This window comes from Sciurus vulgaris, assembly GCF_902686455.1.
Source record: "Sciurus vulgaris genome assembly, chromosome: 15".
In the NCBI taxonomy this organism is placed as follows: Eukaryota; Metazoa; Chordata; class Mammalia; order Rodentia; family Sciuridae; genus Sciurus; species Sciurus vulgaris.
The window spans coordinates 88,734,944-88,756,308 of NC_136476.1; the positions used below are offsets into that span (position 1 = coordinate 88,734,944).

General features: G+C 61.7%; 1 protein-coding gene across 4 annotated transcripts in view; it reads left to right on the plus strand.

Annotated features, from left to right (window-relative positions):
- SARDH (sarcosine dehydrogenase) overlaps positions 1 to 21,365 on the plus strand; it is a 54,975-nt gene that overhangs the window by 12,200 nt on the left and 21,410 nt on the right. For 3 of the 4 annotated variants that reach the window (XR_013759449.1, XM_079111893.1, XM_079111891.1), the window contains exons 9-17: positions 1,622 to 1,708; positions 1,930 to 2,020; positions 3,563 to 3,704; positions 5,362 to 5,445; positions 7,243 to 7,356; positions 12,960 to 13,098; positions 14,395 to 14,508; positions 17,423 to 17,570; positions 19,643 to 19,736. Coding sequence is in view for 3 of the 4 variants with exons in the window: in XM_079111893.1 (XP_078968019.1) it covers positions 1,622 to 1,708; positions 1,930 to 2,020; positions 3,563 to 3,704; positions 5,362 to 5,445; positions 7,243 to 7,356; positions 12,960 to 13,098; positions 14,395 to 14,508; positions 17,423 to 17,570; positions 19,643 to 19,736 (1,013 nt within the window). In the remaining variant the exon portion in view is untranslated. The remainder of the gene's footprint in view (positions 1 to 1,621; positions 1,709 to 1,929; positions 2,021 to 3,562; positions 3,705 to 5,361; positions 5,446 to 7,242; positions 7,357 to 12,959; positions 13,099 to 14,394; positions 14,509 to 17,422; positions 17,571 to 19,642; positions 19,737 to 21,365) is intronic. The other variant, XM_079111892.1, reaches the window with a different exon arrangement.

Genomic DNA, 21,365 nt, shown 5'->3' on the forward strand with positions numbered 1-21,365 from the left:
GAAGTGGACAGCCGGGGCCCATGAGGTTGAGGGACGTGGCTGGGCCAGTGGGGGAGAGGGAAGCCCTCTGTCCAGAGGCGCCCGGTGTCTACACGGCGGGGGCACAGCCTGCCCCCCCTCAGCTCCCGAGGAAGGCTTTGGTGTGTGCGCAGCCCGGGAGCAGCAGATGGGCTCAGGCAGCCTGCGGTGTGCAGGCGGCCGTGACTCACCGTCTCCTGCAGCGCCCTCGATTGCGTGGGGCAAGGCGAGAAGCGTGGGATGACTCCCAGGGGCTGGGGAGCCCCCGTGGCTCTGCCCTCCAGTTAGGAAGGGGCGGTCGCTCCCCCGCAGCCCTGTTTGGGGCTGCGAGCCTGGGGACCTTCTGTGTCTGTCTCCAGCTGCCCTGTGAGGTTTCATCGGGAGACCAGCACTCTCCGTGCCAGACCCAGCCCATGGCTTTTGGCCTCCAGGAAAGAGCAGGGACCTTCTAGGCCCGTGATCAAGGGGCTGCTTGGGGCTGGACCTTGCTGACCACCAGGGTGGAGGCCGGCAGGCCACCGCCTCGGGCCCCTGTGTCCTCTTGTTGCCCATCCCATCTGAGCCATTTAACACCCAGGCCCCTGGTCCTGCCTGCAGCTGCCCCTGTAGACAAGATCCCCCCAGCTCCCCGTGGGGGACAGTCCCAGCACCCAGCACTTAGTGCTCACAAGCCAATCCCACAGGTGCCAGGTTCACCTCCAGCCCGCATCACCCAAGCTCTTCCCCCACCTCCAGCCTCACACAGGACCGGGAAGGTCCCAGCCCCACATCACAGGCATCCCTGCCCCAGGGCCCCCGGGGAGGAGTGGGCCCTGGCCCTGGCCTCATGCTGGGCCCCTGCAGGTCAGTACCTTCCTCTCTCTCCACTCCAGCTTCTCTCTGGTCTCCACCATGCTGAGAGTGACCCTCACCATGCAGCCACCTCCGGGTGCCCCTAGCAGTAGGATTTGTCTGGTCAAGCCCATGAGGGGCTTGTGCCCTAGACCAACTGGTGACCTGTGGAGTACTGTCAGGAAATGGAGGTGCAGTGAGACGAAGTGATCCCTGAGGTCACTTGGCTGGGAAGGGATAGAACAGGGATGAGCCTGGACAGTGGCTTCATGATCAGGTCCCCACATCCCTCTTCCACTGTGTTCTGGGCTCTGAGGCACACTGGCAGGGCACAGTGGGAAGATTTGTCCCCTATCTCAAAAAATTTGTGGTCACTTATTTGTTCTGAAAATATTTGTCAAGCACCTCTGCCAGGCTCTGTACTAAGCCTTTGGGACAGAGCAGTGAACAAAGCTGAACCTTTCCTTGCAGGGACAGTGGGCAAGGGGGTCAGGGAAAGGCCCTGTGTTGGCAGCATAATGATAGCCTGGGACAGACCCGAGCACCACAAGGTGGGACTGGACAGGCCTTGGCTGGGTGACTCTGGCAGCAAGCGCCCCAGCTCAGGGGAAGGGGTCAGGAGCAGTCAGGGAAGCTCCTTGGAGGTGGCATGGTGCTCAAGGCTGGGGGCCTGAACCAGCAAGGCACCTGCAGACCCTGCCCCTCGCCGCTGTCTCTGGAGCCCCCAACCCAGGTGGCTGTGAACCCCACCTCGGTCTCCCTTCTCTTTCAGAGTCCTTCACACCCGACCACAAGCCTCTCATGGGAGAGGCTCCTGAGCTGCGTGGGTTTTTCCTGGGCTGTGGCTTCAACAGTGCAGGTGAGACCAGGTGTCATGGAGTGGCTTGGGTTCTCAGAGCTCTGGAGGAGGCCCCTGATGCTAGGGAGGGGTGAGGCCAGTGGGAAGGGGTGAGGCCCAGCCGGGAGGCCTCCTGCCCCTCAGTGTGAGAGTGGGCTTGGGTGGTGCTGCCCGTGGAGATGGGCATGTGGGCTGGACGTGGCCCTGGGGTAGGCTGCAGCCCTGTGCTTCCACCCCTGCAGGGATGATGCTGGGTGGCGGCTGCGGGCAGGAGCTGGCCCACTGGGTCATCCACGGGCGTCCTGAGAAGGACATGTATGGCTATGACATCAGGCAAGTGTGGACACCAGAACCCCAGGGCCAGGCCAGCAGTGCCAGGAGGGACGGGTGGGTAAAGATGGGGTCACTTCAGGAAGTGCCAGCCCTGGAAGCTAGGCGGCTTCCTGGAGGAGGCAGCGGAACCCAGGGGTCAGCTGGGTCTGGCAGACCCACAACCTCTCACAGTGTCCTGGGTCTCTTGTCCTGGGGCCCTCCGACCCTCTGGCCCCATCAGCAGGATCTCACAGCCTCATGGCAGATGGGGAGGCTGAGGACCACCAAGCTGGAGGGACAGGCTGAGCTGGGACAGTGACCAACTAGGGCCAGGAGGCCTGGCCCACGGCCCTGTTCCCTTTTCCCTGGCTGGGCCTCCAGGCATAGAGCAGACCCACCTGAGCTGCTGAGGAGGGTGGGGCCGGGCAGGTCTGGGCACAGGGAGGGGCTTGGCTTTAGGGGTGAGCTGAGGCAGGGCCAGGAGGGTCCCTGCAGGCAGGGCCATCTCAGAGCCCAAGCAAGGAGGGTGGCTCCCCAACTCTCTCCTGACCCAGCCCACAGCTCATCCCGGGCAGCTGTCCTGAGTGACACAGCTGGCTGTGGCCGGGCCGCTCTGGCCACGGCAGGATGCCGCCGAGCAAGGAGCTTGGCAGGAGGCTGATTGGCTGCTACTGGGTCCTCGCTTCCCACGTGCTACTGTCAAGCAGACCCCCTGGGGACCCGGCTGCCCCTTTGCTCCAGGTGGGAACAGCGTGGGGTGGAGGGGTGTGTCCAGCTGGGAGAGCCCCATGCTCCTGCTAACTCCTCCGTTCCTGGCCCGAGGAGGACGTTACCCACAGTGGGAGGTGACGTCCAGCCCTCGCAGACAGACATCTGGCACTGAGATCCCCGATGCCACGCCCTGCACACCCCTGGCACAGTGAGGTCGGATCCAGGGCTGCATCTGTGCACGCTCCCCAGAGAGGAATGTTCTAGAAATGATGGGGTTGCAGGATACCTTGAGGAAGGGCCTAGCCACGCCCCTCCTGCAAACAACGGAGCAGGGACCTGCTGGAGTCGCCCAGGGGTGCTGCTAGAGCTGCAGGACTGTCCTCAGCTGGCCGTGCCTGGGGCAGGGCCGCAGCACCAGGGCCAGACCTGCTGGGGTCACACCCCGCTTTGCTATGTGGCTTCCATACCACCTCGGCCCCAGGCGGACGCCTGCCTCCACTAGGGCTGCCGGGACTGCCGAGCCGTCTCCCCCTGGCCCGTGCACGTTGGGCTTTCCAGGTCCTTTGGGCTTCTGAGTCCTCGGCACGCACCACGCACTCCCCTGGGCAGGGGACTGGTGCCAGGGACTCCCCAGCACCGAGAATCCGGACAGCAGGGTCCATGTGACAGCTGGACCAGGGCTCAGTGCCTGATGGGCAGGAACCCTACAGGCCCTGGGCTCCTGGTGTCCACTCTGCCTGTGACCCTGGGGAGGCCTCGGCGGGGGCTGGGGTGGGGTTTGTGCTGGGCCCTGGGCCGCCCGTGCCCAGTGACTGTCCCCAGGTGGTGACCTGGGCCCTCCCTGTGCGGCAGGCGCTTCCACCACTCGCTGGCGGACCATGGCCGCTGGATTCGCGAGCGCAGCCACGAGTCCTATGCCAAGAACTACTCTGTGGTCTTCCCCCACGACGAGCCGCTGGCGGGACGCAACATGAGGACAGACGCCCTGCACCAGGTGCCCCGCTGCAGCACAGGCTGCCTGGCCCTCGGGCGAAGGAGCACAGACCCCCCAGGTGTTATCCCCACGGCGCTGGGCGCTGGGTGCCCTGCCAGGGCGGGGGGAGGCGGGGCTGCTGTGGGAGCAGAGGAGACGCGCCCTGGAGGGCCGGTGGTGGGAGCCGTCCTGACGCTGAGGGCAGTGCTGGGGCCGGTCAGGGAGGGGGCAGCTATGCCAGGCCGGCTCCTGCCCTGCAGCCGGCTGGGGTGCTCTTCCTATGGAGCTTCTGCCTCGGTGACAGATCCCACTCTCAGGTGCTCTTCCTGCGGCCTGCTGCTGTGCGCTCTCCTGGCCCCAGGACCCAGGCGCGCCTCAGTCTCCATCCCTGGTCATCCTGAGCCAAAGGCTCTGCTTACTGGGGAACAGGATGATGTCCTATCACTCTGGTTCCTGAGCATTGAGGTCCTAAAGTGAAGTCTCTTAAGTGGACAGTGGGGCAGGAGGCAGGCTCAGGGAGCAGGTAGTATGTCAACTGGAGAAGGGGCCTCCCCCAGCTGGACCTCCCATGCCAGGGCCCAAGGACCTGGTGTCTGTTACACCCCAGGAGAGGCCTGGGGTGTCCACAGTCAGTGGGCTGGCCCCACTCTACCCCCGCCTTGGCCAGCCGTGCTCTGAGACCTCACAGCCTGGGGTCTCTGCAGCTGGACCCTGGGTTCAGCTACCCTCCGCCAGGCCCAACACTCAGCAGCCACCCGAGCAAGCACAGGGTCACTCGGCTCAGGACGGGCTCATAACCCAACATCCCTCCGGGAGCCTGGACGGGGCTGAAACCCACCCAGAAGGGAGTCTCGGATCCCCAGACCCCGTCTCTTCCTCCTGAACTTTGGCTGTGAGGCGCCTGCTCCCTTTAACGGGATCTGAGACGGACCTTCCCGTCCTTGGAAGGTCTCTCCTGGGGACCATGACAGGCAGGGGGGTCATACCAGTGTCCAGTTTCTGCCTTCTCCCTGCCTGGGGTCACCATGGTCGGGAGGAGGGTCGGTGGCAGCTGTGTCTGTCTTCACCCACGGCTCACCGGCCACTCTGAGCGCCAGACGCCCTGCCGGCCCTGGCCCAGGCCCTGGTGCCAGTCGGTGGGGTTGGCCTCGGGCAGGACTCTTCCAAACCTGAGAGTGGGGACTTTTCATCCCCCAAATCAAATTCATTTTCAGAAAAACGTGTCTGTACGTGCCGACCGGCCCCTAAATGGCCGTCCTGATTTCCTGAGCATCTGGAGCCGGAAATCACAGTGCTTGTGATCGGTTTCTGAAGAAGAGCCCCAGACTATGGGCGGCCATCCCTGTGTCCTCACAGGACAGAGAGGGGGCACCGTGGTCTCTCTGCTCTTAAGAGGGCCCTGCCTATGGACTGGGACCCACCCTGTGGTCACTTAGCCTCTTACCCCTGACAGGCCCTGACCCCACAGTCGCACTGGGGCTTGGGCCTCGCCACAGGCGTTGCGAGGACCTGGGGCAGGTCATACAGATGGCGGTTCTCCTGCTGGGGGTCCTGGGGGAGCTTGGGGACGAGCCGCAGCCCGGGCTGGGGTCGGGCCCTAGCGCGAGGTCTCTTCGCCGCTGCACCCTGGGTGTAAGTGGGGACAGGCTGCGTGACGCCGTGTTGCCGTGGCCCGCAGGAGCTCCTTCAACAGGGCTGCGTGTTCCAGGAGCGGCTCGGCTGGGAGCGGCCCGGATGGTTCAGTCCTCAGGGAGCGGCCCCGGTGAGTGGGTCCAGGGCCCGCGGGTGGGACCTGCCCCGCAAGCCCCACCGAGTCAGGGCAAGCCCAGCCTGGAGCAGGCTGAGGAGCCAGAACGTAGCTGGGCCTCCCGGGCACTGCGCAGGCTTCTCTGGCTGCCGGGTGAGCAGTTGGCAGAGCAAAGGGTGCGCCCGGGCACCGCTCGGAAGACTCCCCAGCTGTGGGAGGGGCCGGCCGTCTCCACTGAGCTCTCTGCATGTATTTTTGGCAACTCCAACTGTTGGTTTATGTTGGTAGGAGGCTGGTTAGTGGGAGGGTTTATGCTCAATGTGTTCAGCTTATCCACTGAGATTCCCCACGCCCTGGCCTCCAAGGCCCTGCCTGGCCTCTGAGGGCCTTCCTGGGCCGTCTGCTCCTCCTGGGGGTGGGCCCTCCGGAGCAACCATGGGGCCTGGAGGCCAGTGGGGTGGGCTGTGTGGTCCAGATCTGTACAGCCAAGCCCCTTCCTGTTGCTGTGCTGCTCCATCCCCTCCCAGGGGGACCCTCCCCCGTCTCCATAGCAATGCACCTCCGTGGCAGGTTTCCAGAGCACCCTTAGGGGAGACAGGAGCCACAGCTTGCTCATAGGGCCTTGGGCCCAGCGTGGATGTCCTCACAGCCTCCTCAGTCATGCCTCTTCTCTCAATGGGCCCTAGGATGTATGGTCCCCGGGGACAGTGCAGGGGGCTCAGCCTGGGAAGAAGCCCCGCTGTCCTGGAGTTGCTGGAGAGGGGCATGGAATACCCTTGAGCCCCAGATGAGCAGATTTTCCTGCATCTGGGGCCACCTGGGCATCCAGGAGACTGGGTGACACCTCCTGATTCCTGGAACTTCTTTGGGGCTGCAATCGGGGATGCCCCTGCTGGGGCCTTACAGGCCAGGCAGGTGTGCCCTGCTGGGGAGGGAGAGGACTCCCAGCTGAGCTGCTGTGGAGGGGCCTCCCAGGCAGGCCTCGGTTCCACTGGGCTCTTACCTCTGGTAAGGAGGTGAGCCCCAGGCAGACTGGCGTCCCTGGAGGCAAGGATCTCCTGCTTCTTCACACCATGTGTAGGGGCCAGCAGGGAGGAGGAGGGGTCAGCAGGCGCAGAGACCAGGAGGGTCCCGGGGTCTTGGGGCATCGGAGAGAGGTGGGCAACTCAGAGGAGAGGGAGGCGATGGTGGAGGGGTCTGATGGGGGAGCCCACTTCTGCCCACTGCCCAGGCCACAGCTCTGTGGTGCTTGTCAGTGACTTGGGCAAGGTGTGGCCTCTTTGGACCTCAGTTTCCTCATCTGCAGAAAGGGTTGCTCTGGTGAGGAGCGTGGGCCACTTCAGCACAGCTGGTCCCAGGGTGGGAACGGGTCCCAGGTTGCCAGGGAAACCACATCTGGGGCCATTGCTGTGGTGTGCCAACCCCACACCTTCTCCCTTCCCAGCTGGTCACTTCCCTGCTGTGCCCCAACAGTGCCCCAAGGTCCTCTCCGACTCCCTCGCCCCATCACTCCCCACCTTGGGATCCAGCTCTTCTCCCACTGGGGCCCGACTGGGTCATTAGCTCTCAGGACCAGCAACAGGTGCCATTCTGTGCAACTGGTGGTATTGCCTAAGCTGCACCACCTGTGTGCGCCACCCACTCATGCCCACTGGACAGGAGGCACTGGGGGCAGCCCCAGGCCGGTCTCCCAGGGCCAGCACACCACCTGCCTGGTAGCAGGCCCCAGCCTGTTTGTGGAGAGAGGGAGGGAGGAAAGAAGGAAGGACAAGGGAGGCAGGCAGCGACCAAGTGACCAGTCCTCTGTCCCAGGTCCTGGATTACGACTACTACGGAGCCTACGGGCACCAGGCACATCAGGACTGTGCCTACACCAGGCTGCTGGGGGACGAGTACACCTTCGACTTCCCACCCCACCACCATGTGGTGAGTAGCCAACACCTGGCCCAAAGCCCAGGTCCCCACCCCCGTCCCTGTCCTGGCCCCTCAAGCAGCAGCCTCACCTGAGCTGCCCGTGGGGGCCTCACCCGCTCCATGGGGCTCCCTGCCAGCCTGTGCCCCCTCTGCTGCCAGCTTTGGGAGAACCATTGGCACCGACCTCTCCCTCTCTCCTCCCTCCACCTGCGGCTGGGTCTTGCCAGCAGTAGGTCCTGAGCGGGGTGCTCAAGGCAGCTGAAGCAGGGCTGGGCCAGCCAGCCTGGGTTGGCTGTGTGGCCTCAGGCCAGGCCAGCACCCGTCTGAGCCCTTCTTGGTCCTGAGGCTGCCTGAGGGTCGGCCCTCCTTCCGGTAGAGGGCTCTGGCCCACAGCTGTAGGTCCAGGGCAGGTGGGCTTGCTGATTCAGGCACAGGCCCCTGGATGGGGCCAGCAGGGGACGGCAGGGACAGAGCTGGGGAAGCTCTGCAGTCACAGTCTGCTTCCTACAGACTGCTGCCCCTTCCTCCAAAAATGGGCAGGTAAGGCTGGCCGGATGGAGCCCAGGCAGCTCATGCCCCTCAGTGCCTGACTCCCCACTCTCCTGGGGCAGCGGTGACAAGTCTGGGGCCGGGCCTCAACTCGGGCAGCCTCTACCCTGAAGGCGGTTCTGTGAAATCAGCAATGCCCAGTCCACCTTAAGCAATGCCCAGTCCACCCGAGCCTGCTAGGTTCTGACGCCGTTCCTGTTCCCACTGGAATGGGAGCAGAGCCCCCCCTCAGCAGGACCCAGAGCCCAGGGCCTGGCAAGGCTGGTGAGGGGACCTGGTGCCTGACCAGGCTTCATGGGTGCCCTGCTGCCACTCAGGGACCTTGCTGAGAAGACGAATGCTCTGGTGTCCCCTGGAAGCCCTCGGGGCTCCTTCAACAAGGAGCGGGCCCCGCAGGGGAGGGACCTCTATTCCCACCACTGATTCCGAAGCTCGTGCTGCTGCAGGTTTTCGTTAGAAGCCTTGGGAGAGGCCCTCACGAGTCGGAAGCAGGAGGCCCCTGCGTCATGAAGCGCGGGAGCTGCAGGCAGGCGGGCCTAGCGCCCAGTCCCTGGTGGCGGCCTCCCTCGCGGGAACTCGCGGGGCTGCGGGACTGCGTCTGGCACCTCCACGCTGCAGCTTCTGAAGCCCGTGGGACTCCTGGCCCTGAGGATGTGAAGCTCGGGGGAGATGCCAACTTGGCTTGTGTCTTCACGCAGCCTCCGCATGGCGGCTGAGACAGTCCCGAGCAGGAAGCACGCATTCGCTGTCAGTGCTGGCAGCGCCCCAGCCCGGGCAGACGGCGGGTGGCAGCCCAGGACGCTGCGTGGGGTTTGGGTTTTGGTCTGCAAACAGTGGGCACTCCATAAAGGCCAGCAATGTCAGGAGGGGGCTGAAGAGTGGCTAGGGGCGGGGCAGGAGGAGGCCACCACGGTGTGCTGCAGCAAGTGACCGCCTGCCCTTGGGGGCAGCAGGCCTGCAGCGTTGCCCATTTCCCTGGTGCAGACACTTGCCAAGGCCCACTCCCCTCCCGGTCTATCCCAGCATGATGTCACTGAGCACCAGGGTGGGGCTGAGACCCCACGGTGGGCGCTGGTGGGCTCCTTTCCTGCTGTGCTGCCTGCAGCCCCTGAGGGCACCAAGCCACGCCAGGCTGGGGAGGATGCGGTGCAACCCGGGACACCCAGGGCCCGCCTGGTGTGGACGGCCATCGCTGGGGTCAGGTTCAGGGATGGTGATGAGAGCGAGGTCTCCGGTGGGCCGCAGCATAGAGGGAAGGGGGCGACCCGCCGAGGTGCGTGTGGGCCCCAGGGAGGGCAGGGGAGAGCGCGTGCGCTTTTTTTCAAACAGCTAATGGGACATAATTCACATACCATAAGGTTTGTCCATCCAAAGGGCCTGATCCAGGGCTTTTCAATAAGTTCACAAAGGTGCATGGCCAAGAGCACAGCCTGGGCCTGGGACGGTTCCTCTCCCACCAACCCTTCACCGGCATCTGTTGCCCGCCCAGCCCACCCCCAGTCCACGGCCACCACTAATCTGCTTCCCGTCTCCAGGAGTGGCCTGTGGGCTCCATTTGGGTGGACTCATAGTAGACGTGCTCTCGTGGACGTGTGCTTGACTAGTGAGTCTCCCCACGGTCCTTCCGCGTGGTGGCGTGTGTCTGCACGCCGCTGCTCTTGCACACCGCAGCTGCTGCCGGCACGTGCCTCGTTTATCTGACCATTCATCCGTGGATGGACACGGAGTGGCTCCCGCTCGGGGCAGTTATCAGTGGTGTGCTGGGAACGTCCAGGTGTGGGTTGTGACTGGATGGATGTTCTCGGTTCCCATGGGAACAAGCCGGGGCTGGAGCTGCTGCGGTGTGGTCACTGTTCAGCAGGGGCTGCGCCGCTGGGTTCCCTGGCAGCGTGAGAGTACCAGCTCCTCCTTGGCTCCGACTGTTTCCCCTGACTTTTTGATTCCCGCCATTCTGGGGGTGTGAAGTGGGTCCCCTGGAGGTTTGGATCTGCGTTTCTTTAACTATTCGCCTTCAGCACCTTTCTTGGGTTGTTGGCCACTCCAATATCTTCTCTGAGGAAATGTCTATTCAGACCTTTGGCTCATTTTTAAATTGAGTTGCTTGTCTTTTTATCATTGTGTTAAAAGGTTTTAACAAATACATTCTGGATACAAGCCCCTTACGTGTATCCTATGTAGTATTTTCTCTTTGCAGCACAAACTTAAAATTTTGATGACACCCGACTCTTCCTTCACTTTTGTTCCTTGAGTCTTTGACATCATGAATAAGAAAGGATCTCAAGGTGCCAGACATCAGCTTCCATGTTTGCTGCTAGAGGCTTTATAGCCGTTAAGAGGTGTGCCCGTGTCCACAGCTCTTGTGAGTTTAGTTGTGCATGGCGTGGGAAGGGGTCCACATCCAGACTTTTGCATGTGGCTACCCTGTTGTCACAGCACTCTTCGCTGAGGACTTCTGTGAGAGAGTCCCTCGGTCCATTTTCAGAATACGGTCTTCGGTCTTAAGTGTAAAACTAGGGAGTGGGAAAAGCGGCCGGGGGAAATAGAGCAGAGTGGAAAGTTACAAGCAGGTAACACCAGGGTGAACATTCAGAGCAAATAGGAGGTAGGGAAGGGGCTGGCGAACTCTAGGCGCCAAAAGGACGAGCCAAGACTCTCCCACCACAGGAGAGCCGAGGGAGATGGGGACAACTGAGGGACATTTCCTTAAACAGCCCAGTAGGAGACAGTAAGATCTAGGCGACATCGGGGGGACTGTGCATCCCACAGTACTCAGCCAAGAGGAACTGGGGGGACCTCGCGCTCCTGGGGATAAAATGCAGGTTCTAAGTGCACTGGGGGTGCCTGCTCCCCAACACCCAATCTCGCAAGACCGTCAGTAAAGCCTGGCTTTCTCTGTGCCTGCATCTCTCAGTCAATTCCCTGGGTTTGGGCTGCTGAGCATGTTTCTCTCCCCCACCCCATGGAACTCCCTTGGCACCCTTGTTGAAAACCAGGTAACGGTACATATGAGGGTTTATTACAGTGGGTTCCATCCCACTGACAGACACACCATCCTCCGTCAGTCAGACCCTGGCTTATCCACTGCAGTTTTGCAGTAAGTTTTGAAACCAGGAAATGCGACTCCTCCAATTTGCTCCTTTTTTCAAGATTATTTTGAACATCCTGGTCCCTTGGGGTCCCATGTGGGTTCTGGGGTCGCTTATCAAGGTCTGCAGAGGAGCCAGCTGAGGTTTTGGTGGGGATTTTGTCGACTCTGGAGGAGAATCAGGTGTGTTGTCACCTTGACAGTAGGACTCTTCCCTCCACTGATTTAGTTCTTCTTAAAGTTCTCTCCAAAACTTTTTCCAGTTTTTAGAGCACAAAGTTTGCCTGTCTTTTGTTAACCTTATTCCCAGGCATTTTTATTGTCTGATGCTATTGTAAAAGGAATTATTTTCTCCGTTTCCTTTTCAGAATGCAGTGTTCATGTGTAGAAATACAATAGCTTTTATTTTTACTTTTTTTGTATGTTGACTTTGTGTCCTGCAAACTTTTTGAACTATTTTACCAGTTCTAGTAATTTTTTTTAGTGGGTTCTTTAGGGTTTTCTATATATAAGATCATGCCATCTTATATAAATAAATAGGGGCATTTTCACTTCTTTGTCCAATCTGGATGCCATTTATTATTATTATTATGACTTTGCCTCATTGTCCTGTCTAGGACCTCCGCTATAATGCTGAATAGAAGTGGGGAGAGTGGACAGGTTGTCCTGTTCCTGATCTGGGGGTGGGGGCTCAGGTTTGACCGAGAAGTACAGTGTGTACTATGTGGTTCTTGCAGGTTGCCAGGTTGAGGGAGCTCCATTTATTACTCATTTGTTGTTATCATGAATTTGTATCAAATACTTTTTCTGTGTTGAATGATTATGTGGTTTTTGTCTTCTATTCTCTTAATACAATGCAACTTCACATTCCTGGGATGATCCCATTGATCATGGTGTAGAACCTTCCTTAATGTTGTTGGATTTCGTTTGCTATATTTTGTTGAGGGTATGTATCTACATTCATAAGGGATGTTGGTCCACAGTTTTCTTTGATCTTTGGTTTTGGCATCGGGGTAATGCTGGCCTCCTAGAATAAATTGGAATAACATTTTGTACTGTGATATTTTTTGGAAGAATCTGAAGAATTGGTATCACTTCTTTGAATGTCTGGTAAAATTCACCAGTGAAAACATCTGGGCCTGGGCATTTCTTTGTAGAGAGTTTTTAAAGAACTAATTTAATCTCTTTTTTGTTATAGTTTTATTCATATTTACCCTTCTTTATCCAATTTCAGTGATTCTTGTTTTCTAGACATTTGTCCCTTCTGTGTCTAACTTGTGGTGCATTATTGTCAGTAGTCTTTCCCTAGGACCCCTGCTCTCTGTAGGGTGGGTAGTGATGGCTCCTCTTTCATCGCTGATTTTAGCAACGGTGTGTCGATTTTGTTGTCTTTTCAAAGAGTCAACTTGTGGTCGTGCCGCTCTTTCTATGGTGATCCTTGTCATTCCTTCTGCTGGCTTTGGGTTAGTCTGCCCTTCTTCTGGGTTCTCAAAGTGGAAGGTGGGATGTTGAGGGGAGACCTCTAGTGACACAGGCTCGGTGGCTGTGACCCTCCTGGTGAGCACAGCTTTGACTGTGCTCACAATCGTTGGCAGGTTGTGTGTCCTGTCCACTCATCTCAGAGTAGTTCCCGAGGCCCTTTGATTTGTTGGTTCTTTAAGAGTGTCATCTTTAATTTCCACTTATTTGTGAATTTCCCAGTTTTTCTTCTGCTTCTAATTTGGCTATTATGGTCTCGTGTAAGAACCTGTCTTGTGTAAGTTCAAGCCTTTTGAGTTTGCTGAGCCTGGTTTTATGACTGGGCAAGCAGTCTGTCCTAGAGAATGTCCCCTGCTGGGGAAGAATGTGTCCTGAGCTGGGAAGGCCTGGCACGGGCTGGGAGGGAGGGAGGGAGCTCAGGAGGTGCGCTGGGCGGCCGGACCCCAGTCTTGAGGGGAAAGTGCACCTCTAGACCCTGCGCCACACCGCCGGCACTTTTCAGATCCAGAAGGAGTGTGTGACTTGCAGAGGGGCTGCTGCCGTGTTCAACATGTCCTACTTTGGGAAGTTCTACCTGCTGGGGCTGGATGCCAGCAAGGCTGCTGACTGGCTCTTCTCTGCGGATGTGAACCGACCCCCAGGTACGGGACTCCAGTGGGTGGGCCGTACTCCCCGCCCCCAGCCCCGTGGAGCAGCCCCAGGCTCGGAGAAGTGGCAGGGATGGTGAGCCCACGGTCCCTCCCGCTGGCCTGGGCCTGGGCCTGGGCCTGGCCGCTCCTCCAGCCCCTGACTCACTGCCAGCCTGGGCTCCGGGTCCGCGTGGGGTTTGAGTCTGGTGAGGTGAGGAGCGCTGTCGCAGTCGCACTTCCTGTGCCCTTCCTACCTCCGTCTCCTCACCCTCACGCCTCCCAAACCCATCTGCTCCGTCTCGACTCATGTCCTGCAGCTGCAGGAACAGCGCCACCAGGTAGGTGGCTCAGAGTAGCAGACGCCTATTGTTCGCAGTCCTAGAGGCCAGATGTTGGAGTTGGGGTATCAGCTGTACTGTGCCCCCAGACCCCAGGTGGAGCGGCCCCAGCATGGTGTGGTTGGGGACCTGGGCCTCTCTGGGTTTTGGGGCTTCTCAGCGTCTCTGCCCCTGATGCCGCCGGGACTTCTCCTGCATTTCCTTCTTATAAGGATGGCAGTCATTCAGGATGGGGACAGGGACGGGGACAGGGCCACCCTAAGGACTGCCCCGGGTGGGTTACAGGGGGTGACGGAGGCCCTGTTCCCCAGAAGGCCACACCCACAGTCCAGGGGCAGCTGTTCACATGTCTGTCTGGGGACACAACTTGACCCGGAACAGTGTCCAGCCAGCAGCCAGCCAACCAAGGACCCCCATCCACGCTCGGGGTCTCCTGCTCATCAGGGCCTCCCTTGCCTGCCCGCCCACGCGTCCTCCACCCCTTCCACCGCTTCTCCTCCGCATCCTCCTCCCCCTCGCCCCCGCCACCCCTCCGCCCTCCACCGGTTTGCCGACCACCCCCCACCCCTGTTCCCCTCCGTCCACTGTCCACCTGCACGACCCTTTCCCGCAGACCTCCTGGAGGCCTCTGCTCACCAGGCACAGGGCTGAGGCAGGGGTGGCTCCTGCCACAGGAGCCCTGTGGGTGAGGGCCTGGGAGGGGGGCAGTGGGAGGCCAGTAGCTCAGGAGGAAGGAGCCTGTCTCCCGGGACGGCAGCGTGGTGACCTGCCCCTCGGTGGCCCTCCCTGGCTCACCTGGTGGCAGTGGACTCCCTGAGCCCAGGCGCCTTCCGAGGTTGCCCCTGTGGGTGACCCGCCACGGGCTCCCCAGGCTGAGCAGGGGCTGCCCACACCCTGCACTCATCCAGCCCCACCCTCCCACCCGGCCTGTCCTCCGGGGCCAGCACAGACCTGGGCTGTCCCCCCCCAGGCTCGACAGTGTACACCTGCATGCTGAATCAGCGGGGGGGCACCGAGAGTGACCTGACGGTCAGCCGCCTGGCCCCCGGCCCCGAGGCCAGCCCCCTGGCCCCTGCCTTTGAAGGTAAGAGACACTGGGGCAGTGACGATGCCCATGTGGCCAGGCTGGGGACAGGAGGGCTCCGTCTGGCGAAGACAGCCTCGCTCTGCAGCGGTGCGGCACCGTGAGCTGGGCCGGCCTGCTGTCCAGCCCGTCTGGCTGTGGCACTCTGGGACTCAGCCCTCCTGCCATGGACGGGTGTGGGGTGGCTTCCTCCCTCTGCCTGGCTCTGTGCCTCTCCTCCCTGTAACTCCAGCCTCAGGCCTAGGCAGGACACGGACGTCCCGCTGGATGTGCCTGCTGATGCCTGGCCCTCTGCACCCTCCACTTCTGCCTGCATGCCCCCATGGGTGGCTCAGGGCCCTCCATTCTGTTCGCACAGTCCAGTCACCTGGGTCAGTTTGTGTCCCTGATCCTATTCCTCAGCCACACGGGAACAGCCCCATCTCCTGTCCCGGGGGATCAGGAGGAGCAGAGTGGGAGTGTCCCCTTCTCCAGGGAGGGCCGTGGCCTCCTCTGAGAGGTTACTCTGCAGGGGAGGGCCACGGCTGTCCACATGGCCTTCCGGGGGGTGGGGTCAGCTGACTGTGCTCAGTATGTCAGAAAAGCCAGGCCTCCTGGCCCTTGGTCCACCCTGTGGCATCCCGGCTGGACCCAGCAGGTGGGAGGGCAAAGGAGAGCCCTCTGCGAGCCAGGTCCTCCACAGCAGCAGTGCCCAGGCCCCCACTCTGCGTCGGTCAGTGCGAGCCACCGAGGACACAGCGGGCCTCCTGGTGGGAGCAACAGGGTTTAGAATAAAGTACGGGAACATACAGGGTGCTGGACGTGTCCAGAGGGACTGGAGGGGTGGGCTTGGGGCAGGCTGGGGTTCATGTGGCCTCACCACCCCAGGGCCCTTCCGGTGTGGGGCTGAGGGTCTCAGGGCCTCGGGATGCTGCTGAAGGCAGGCGTGGGGGCTCACTCCTGCCGACCGAAGGCTGTGGTAAACCAGGCGACCGGTGGGTGGGAGACTGGGCCTTGCTTCCCTCCCGCCATGGAGGCTGTGGGCTCCGGCAGAGCCCACAGGCTTCATTCTCTTACAGTCCCTGTGTCCACGTGTGCCTCTGTGCCCAGCTGCAGAGCTTTACCTGGGGGCAGGCCCAGGGGGAAGGAGCCGAGTGGGGCGGGCAGGCCCCAGCACCCAGGACTGGGTGGGCAGACGGGGCAGGAAGGCACCTTAATGGCCAGGCTGAAAGGGCCAAGGTTTTACAGCGTCAGCGTCACTGGAGGTGGTGGGAGGAGGCTGAGGCAGGGAGGAGGGCTCCTGAGGAGGCTAGGTCTGCCCAAGCACTGAAGGATGGGCAGAGCTGCCTGCCAGAGGGTGCAGTTGAGCCCTTGGGGACAGGGCAGGGAGGCCAGCAGGGGGTTTGGAGAAGGGTGTGGAGTTTGGCTTCAGCACCAGGATGGGGGCCTGGGCACATCCTGGCCACATACTAAGAACCAGTGCCACTTGACACCAAATGCAGATGCAGATCCTGACCTGGACCCTGCCTCTGCCCTGCTCCGTGCCCACTCCTGAGCCCAGCTTTCCCCACCCGCAGACGAGACAGAGGACCCACCCCCGAGGGCTTGGGGGATCTGCCAGGGCCAGGCGGGACGCAGGGCCGGGAGCAGCCCCTGAGCCTCAGTTCCCCATCTGGGGAGTGAGGACCTCACGAGTCTCCACAGGAGGGGAAGCTGTCAGGGAGGTGCTTGGCCAGCTGTCCCCACCTGCGGTCCACAGCAGGGTGCCTTGGCTAAACCGCTTGGGAGGTTGGCACTTGGTGGGCGTGGGGGGACAGCACCTTGAGTCCTGTCTCCTGGTGAGGTCCAGGGGTCACCTCTGAAAAGCCTGCACCATGGCTGACGGACACGCCGGCCATTAAGTCTATGTGTCCCAGTTTCCCTAGACACCGTGATACCCAGGGAGCACGTGGGTGCACAGGCTGGTGGGCTGCAGGCCAGCGGTCGTCAATCCGAAGTCATTTCCAATGGTCTTTATCCATGTCCTCTGAGGTCACAGACGCGCACCCCTCCCGGACACGCCCCCCACGCTGACAAGTGCAGAACACTCCCACACTGGCCCCAGGGGTGCCAGGAGGGCTGACCGCTGCCCTCTGGGTCTGCCCTCAGGCAGGGCTGGGCTGCGCACAGGCCGCTAGCCTCTGCGCGGGGTTTCAGTGGAGTGACCCCAGGACAGCTGCCCAGAGGAGGCAGGTGTGCCCACTGCCGCCTGGGCACCTGGCAGCCCTGGAAGAGGCCTGGGGCTGGCTGCAGATGGGGCTACAGCGGAGCCAGGGCCTGCCGATTGCTGTGTGCGCACACGTGTGTGTGGTGTGTCCACGGGCGTGCACCTGCACACACGTGCACGTTTTGCTGGGGATGGACCCTGGCCGGCTGTCTGGACGGGGCAGGGAACCCTGTTGAGATTCCAATGTCGTCCTTCCCTGAGGTCTGGAGAAGGGGACCAGCTAGCACCTGGGTGGGATCAAGGACTTGTCCCCGCGGGTCCCAGGATGGCCAAGGCAGGGCACTCAGAGACCTGGGGCATGGAGGTACAGGGTGGAAGGGGCCCAGGCGAGGACAGTGAAGGGCTCAGAGAGGGACAAAGATCTGCCCAAGGCTGCTCAGCACTGGTGCCTAAGGGGGGACTGTGTCCCTCCCCCACCCTGATGGCACCGGGCTCTTAGCTCTGTCTGGACCAGGGAACCTCTGAGAAGCAGACATAGCCCAAGACTGTCCCCTTGGCCTGTGCAGCCCAGAGGGGCTCAGTGAAGGACCTTGCACTGAGAATCCAGGTCCCTGGGGCCGCCCTGAAGGAAAGGGCATGCTTTCTCAAGCGGGGTCTCGGGATAGCCCTCGCTGTCCTCGGCACACCCGTCTCCTGACCTTCTGCTAAGTCTGGGCACTCCTCTTCCAGGGGACGGCTACTACCTGGCCGTGGGCGGGGCTGCAGCCCAACATAACTGGTCCCACATCACCACAGTGCTACAAGACCAGAAGTTCCGGTGTCAGCTCATTGACAACTCCGAGGACCTGGGCATGATCAGCATCCAGGGCCCAGCCAGGTGAGGCAGGGTGGGGACCTGAGCACCCGGGCTCACCCAGGCTCACCTGGCCTCTGGGGCCTCCACCTGGGCACTCTGTGACCAAGAGGGTGGCGCCTGATCAATGACCTTCAAAGCACCGGATCAGACAGCCTGGACCGGGGGGTCTGCCTGGCTCGCAGTGCGTCAGCAGCCCAGCCTCTGAGAGAGTCACAGGAATTACAGCCACCCTCCCTGGCCAGGGCTCTGCCTGCTGCCAGGGCCAGAGTAAGACCCCACACCAGGGGAGAGTCTGCGCTCCTGCCCCAGGTGGGTGGATCGTTCACCCACTCGGTCCTTCTGTAGATCTTCACTGAGCCCTGTTCCCACTCAGGAATCAGGACCCAGTGAGGACCCCGGAGCCACTGAGGGTCAGAAGCAGGTGTGCACTTTGAAAAGACCCTCTGGCTGAGCTTTGGGAAAGTAACTGGGGCTTCAGAGACAAAAGGAGAAATACAAGTGTGCCCAGAGCCACCGGCTGGGCGCCTGGGTTTCCAGCCTCAACCCTGTCTTTGAAGTGGCTATGGTTATTCCCTTTTAACTGATGAGGAAACAGAGGCACAGAGACACTTCCCCAATGTCACACAGCTTGAAAGTGCCAGAGCTGAAGGGGATGTGGCAGGTACAGGTGCAGAGAAGTCAGGCTCAGTGAGATGGCGCCACCTGGACAAACTTGCCCAGCACCTGCCCATAGCGAGCCGGGTGCTGCAGGCTGGTCCCATTGCGCCCTGGGGAGCCCACAGCCTCCAAACATCCGGGGAGGCCAGCCCTCGCAAGCTTGTGTGGCCGGGGTGACCTTGGACAGGGAGTGGGGCTGTTTCAGAGTGGGGGTGCAGGTGGCAGGGAGGGGCAGGTTCAGCAGACAGGTGCCTGCCTGCCTCTCCTCCCGGAGGTGGCCCCTGGGGCTGGGGTCCAGGGCACTGCTGAGGCCACAGCCTGGGTCGGAGCCCCTTGGACCCTTGGCCCAGGAAGCAGCTCCCTCCTGGGGTAGGATACACACAGCAACCCCAGCCCATGCAGGCCACCTCCCCTCAGTGTGGCCTCCCCAGGCTGCAGAGAGCTCCCCGAGGAGGAGGCAGCCCAGCACCTGTGAGGACCCTGGGTGGAAGTGGGAGGTCTGTAGCCAGTGGAGAGCTGAGCACAGAGCCCTCTTCAGTGCCAGGCACGCTGGGCCACGGGCCCTGTCGGAGCAGAGCCCCTTGTTTGGGTGGGAGTGATGGAAGAGAAGCCTGGCAGGGGACTGGGATCCTGGCGAGGGCTTTCTGACCCAGACTCGCAGTCAGGGAGGGCTGCCTGGAGGAGGCAACAGCTGGGCCAAGCGCTGCAGGGTGAGGCAGGGCTAAGTGGGCAGGGCCAGGAGACACTGATCTACAGGGAGATGAGCAGTCTTAGGGTCCCGGGGACTGCCAGCAAGATCTCAGGCAGTTCTGCAGCACAAGGGTCAGTTCTGCTGGCAGCGTGGAGTTGGGAGGGAAGGGAAGAATCCGCCCGTGGAGCCATAAACTAGTGGGTGGCCGCATGACACATGGGCACGCGGCCTGGCCCTTCCCTAGGAAGGCGCCAGCCCACTGGTAGGGTGAGACTGCTCTGGGTGCCTGCTGGTCACTCAGCAAGCTCCAGCGCTGCAGCATACGCCTCTTGACCCTGTGCAGATGGGCACAGGGACTGAGGAGCCTGCTGGAGGAAGCCCAGGTAGAGCAGGACCTCCTGCTGGGGCCAGGCCCTGTCCACCCGGCTCCCGCCTGGACAAACCACTTTATTTTCTGAGCAAAACAGGCCACTCTGGCCAGCTTCTCTTGATGACCGACCTGTGACTCCCGTGTGTCCAGGCCAGTGGGGTCGGGCGTCCAGTGACTGAATGACCAGCCTGCCTTTGTTCGCTGCCCGGGACCAGAGCTGTCCCAGCAGGAGTTCTGGTACCAGGACAGACAGGTGGCTTCCTCCCTCACGGGCTCCGTGGAGCAGACTTCTCCCATGAGGACAGGGCGCGTCCTGTTGGCTGCTGTCCCTGTGCCTTCCTGCTTGCTGATGGGTGCCTCTGTGCTTGCTCCTAGCCGGGCCATCCTACAGGAGGTGCTGGACGTGGACCTGAGTGACTCGGCCTTTCCCTTCTCCACCCACCAGCTGGTGAAAGCCGCCGGGCACCTGGTGGGTACCAGCCAGCATCCTCTGGGTGTGGTGGCAGTGGCCTGTGGTGTGGAGCGAAGCAAGGGCTGGGGCCTGGCAGCTTGGTGTCATTGGAGAGTCCCTTTCCCTCCCTGGGTCTTGGTCCTTAACTGAGAATTGGGGACAATGGGCCTGCCCACAGGCTGTTGGGAGGGAGCAGGGAGGTCCTGAGAGGGCCAAAGTCAATCAAAGTCACAGCCTCCGCTCTCCTCCACCCAGTGCCTGGCGGGGGGAGCGGGGCTGCCTGGGGAGGGCCTTCCTGCCTGTGTGTCCCCTTCTGATGGCTGGAGGGCGATGGTGCTTTCTCTGTCTCCCTGGAAATAACAGGGCTGGGGAGAGCTGAGCAATTATGCTGCTCCTGTGGGTCTCCCTGTCCTGGGGGAGGCAGCTCCTCCCCCTGTGGTGTCCCCCCACCCCTGCATTTGTGGATGTGGGGGGCTCTTAGGCAGGAGCTGGGCTGGTCTCACACAGCACCCCCAACCCCACTGGCTCCCAAAGGTCCAGGACCTACCAACCAATTTCTTCTGAGACTGGACAGGGTCAGCCCGGGGCTCCTTCAGCCCTGGCTCTGGGCAGGGGCTTCCTCAGAGTCCCTGGGTCAGGGTCCTCGCCCCAGCTCTGAGTCAGCACCTGCCTCTTCTGGGCCTCAGTTTCCCTGTTGGAAAGCAAGCCCCGGGCTCTTCTGCTTTGCTTCCCAAGGCTGAGATGGGGGCTGGCATGCAAGGCCTCCACCCCTGCACTTGCCCCCGCGGCCCACGCCTGTGTCCCCGGATACCCTCGCCAGCCGGGAGGGTCCCTCGCAGGGCCCCATCTCCCAGCACGACCGAGGTGTCGTGACACATGTCCTATGCTGGGGCCGTCCCGTTCCTCAGGGGGAAGGACAGCCTCCCCGGCCTCTGTCCACCAGGTGCCAGCAGGGCCCCAGGCCATGACAGAACTGTCCAGACATGGCCACGTGTCCTTAGAGGCAGGACCTCGCCTCCCGATTTCTCGCTGGTGGGTGAGCCGCGCTGGCAGCAGGCAGCAGGCAGGGCGTGGGGAGCCCCCCCAGAGCTCAGATGTGGGAAGTGCTGTCCCAGGCAAGCTCAGAGGCCGAGGGGCTGCCTGGCCCCCGCTAATGGAACCGACAAGCAGACGAGCAGCAGATTCGTGTCGATAACCCCCCTGGAGGGTGCGGGTGGGGGGCCGCTGGGCCTGGGCGCAAGTGCTAAGGAATGCTGGGGGGGAGTCGGATCCTGGCCTGCACAGTGGTTGCAGGTCCTGAGGGACAAATCTGGGTCCTGTTAGCAAGTAAACAGTGAGGCGATGGTGGCGGGGAGGAGGCTGCCAGAGACAAGGCAGATAAAAGCAGTTATGCAGGCTCCGCTCCGTCTCCCCCCAGAGGCCACATGGGGGTCAGGAAGCCAGGGTGTCTGTCTAGCTTGCTTCCTGCCTCATTAGTGCCAAGTGCCTGCTGAGACCAGAGAGGGTGGGCGCGCCAAGGGAACAGCACAGTTCCACGTAGGCCACAGCAGCACCCAGACCTCCAGACTCCAGCTTGGGCCATCCCCTGGGGTCTGGGCAGCATGCAGCTCTGCTTGGGGCTAGGTTCTGGTTTGTGGATGGGAGGGG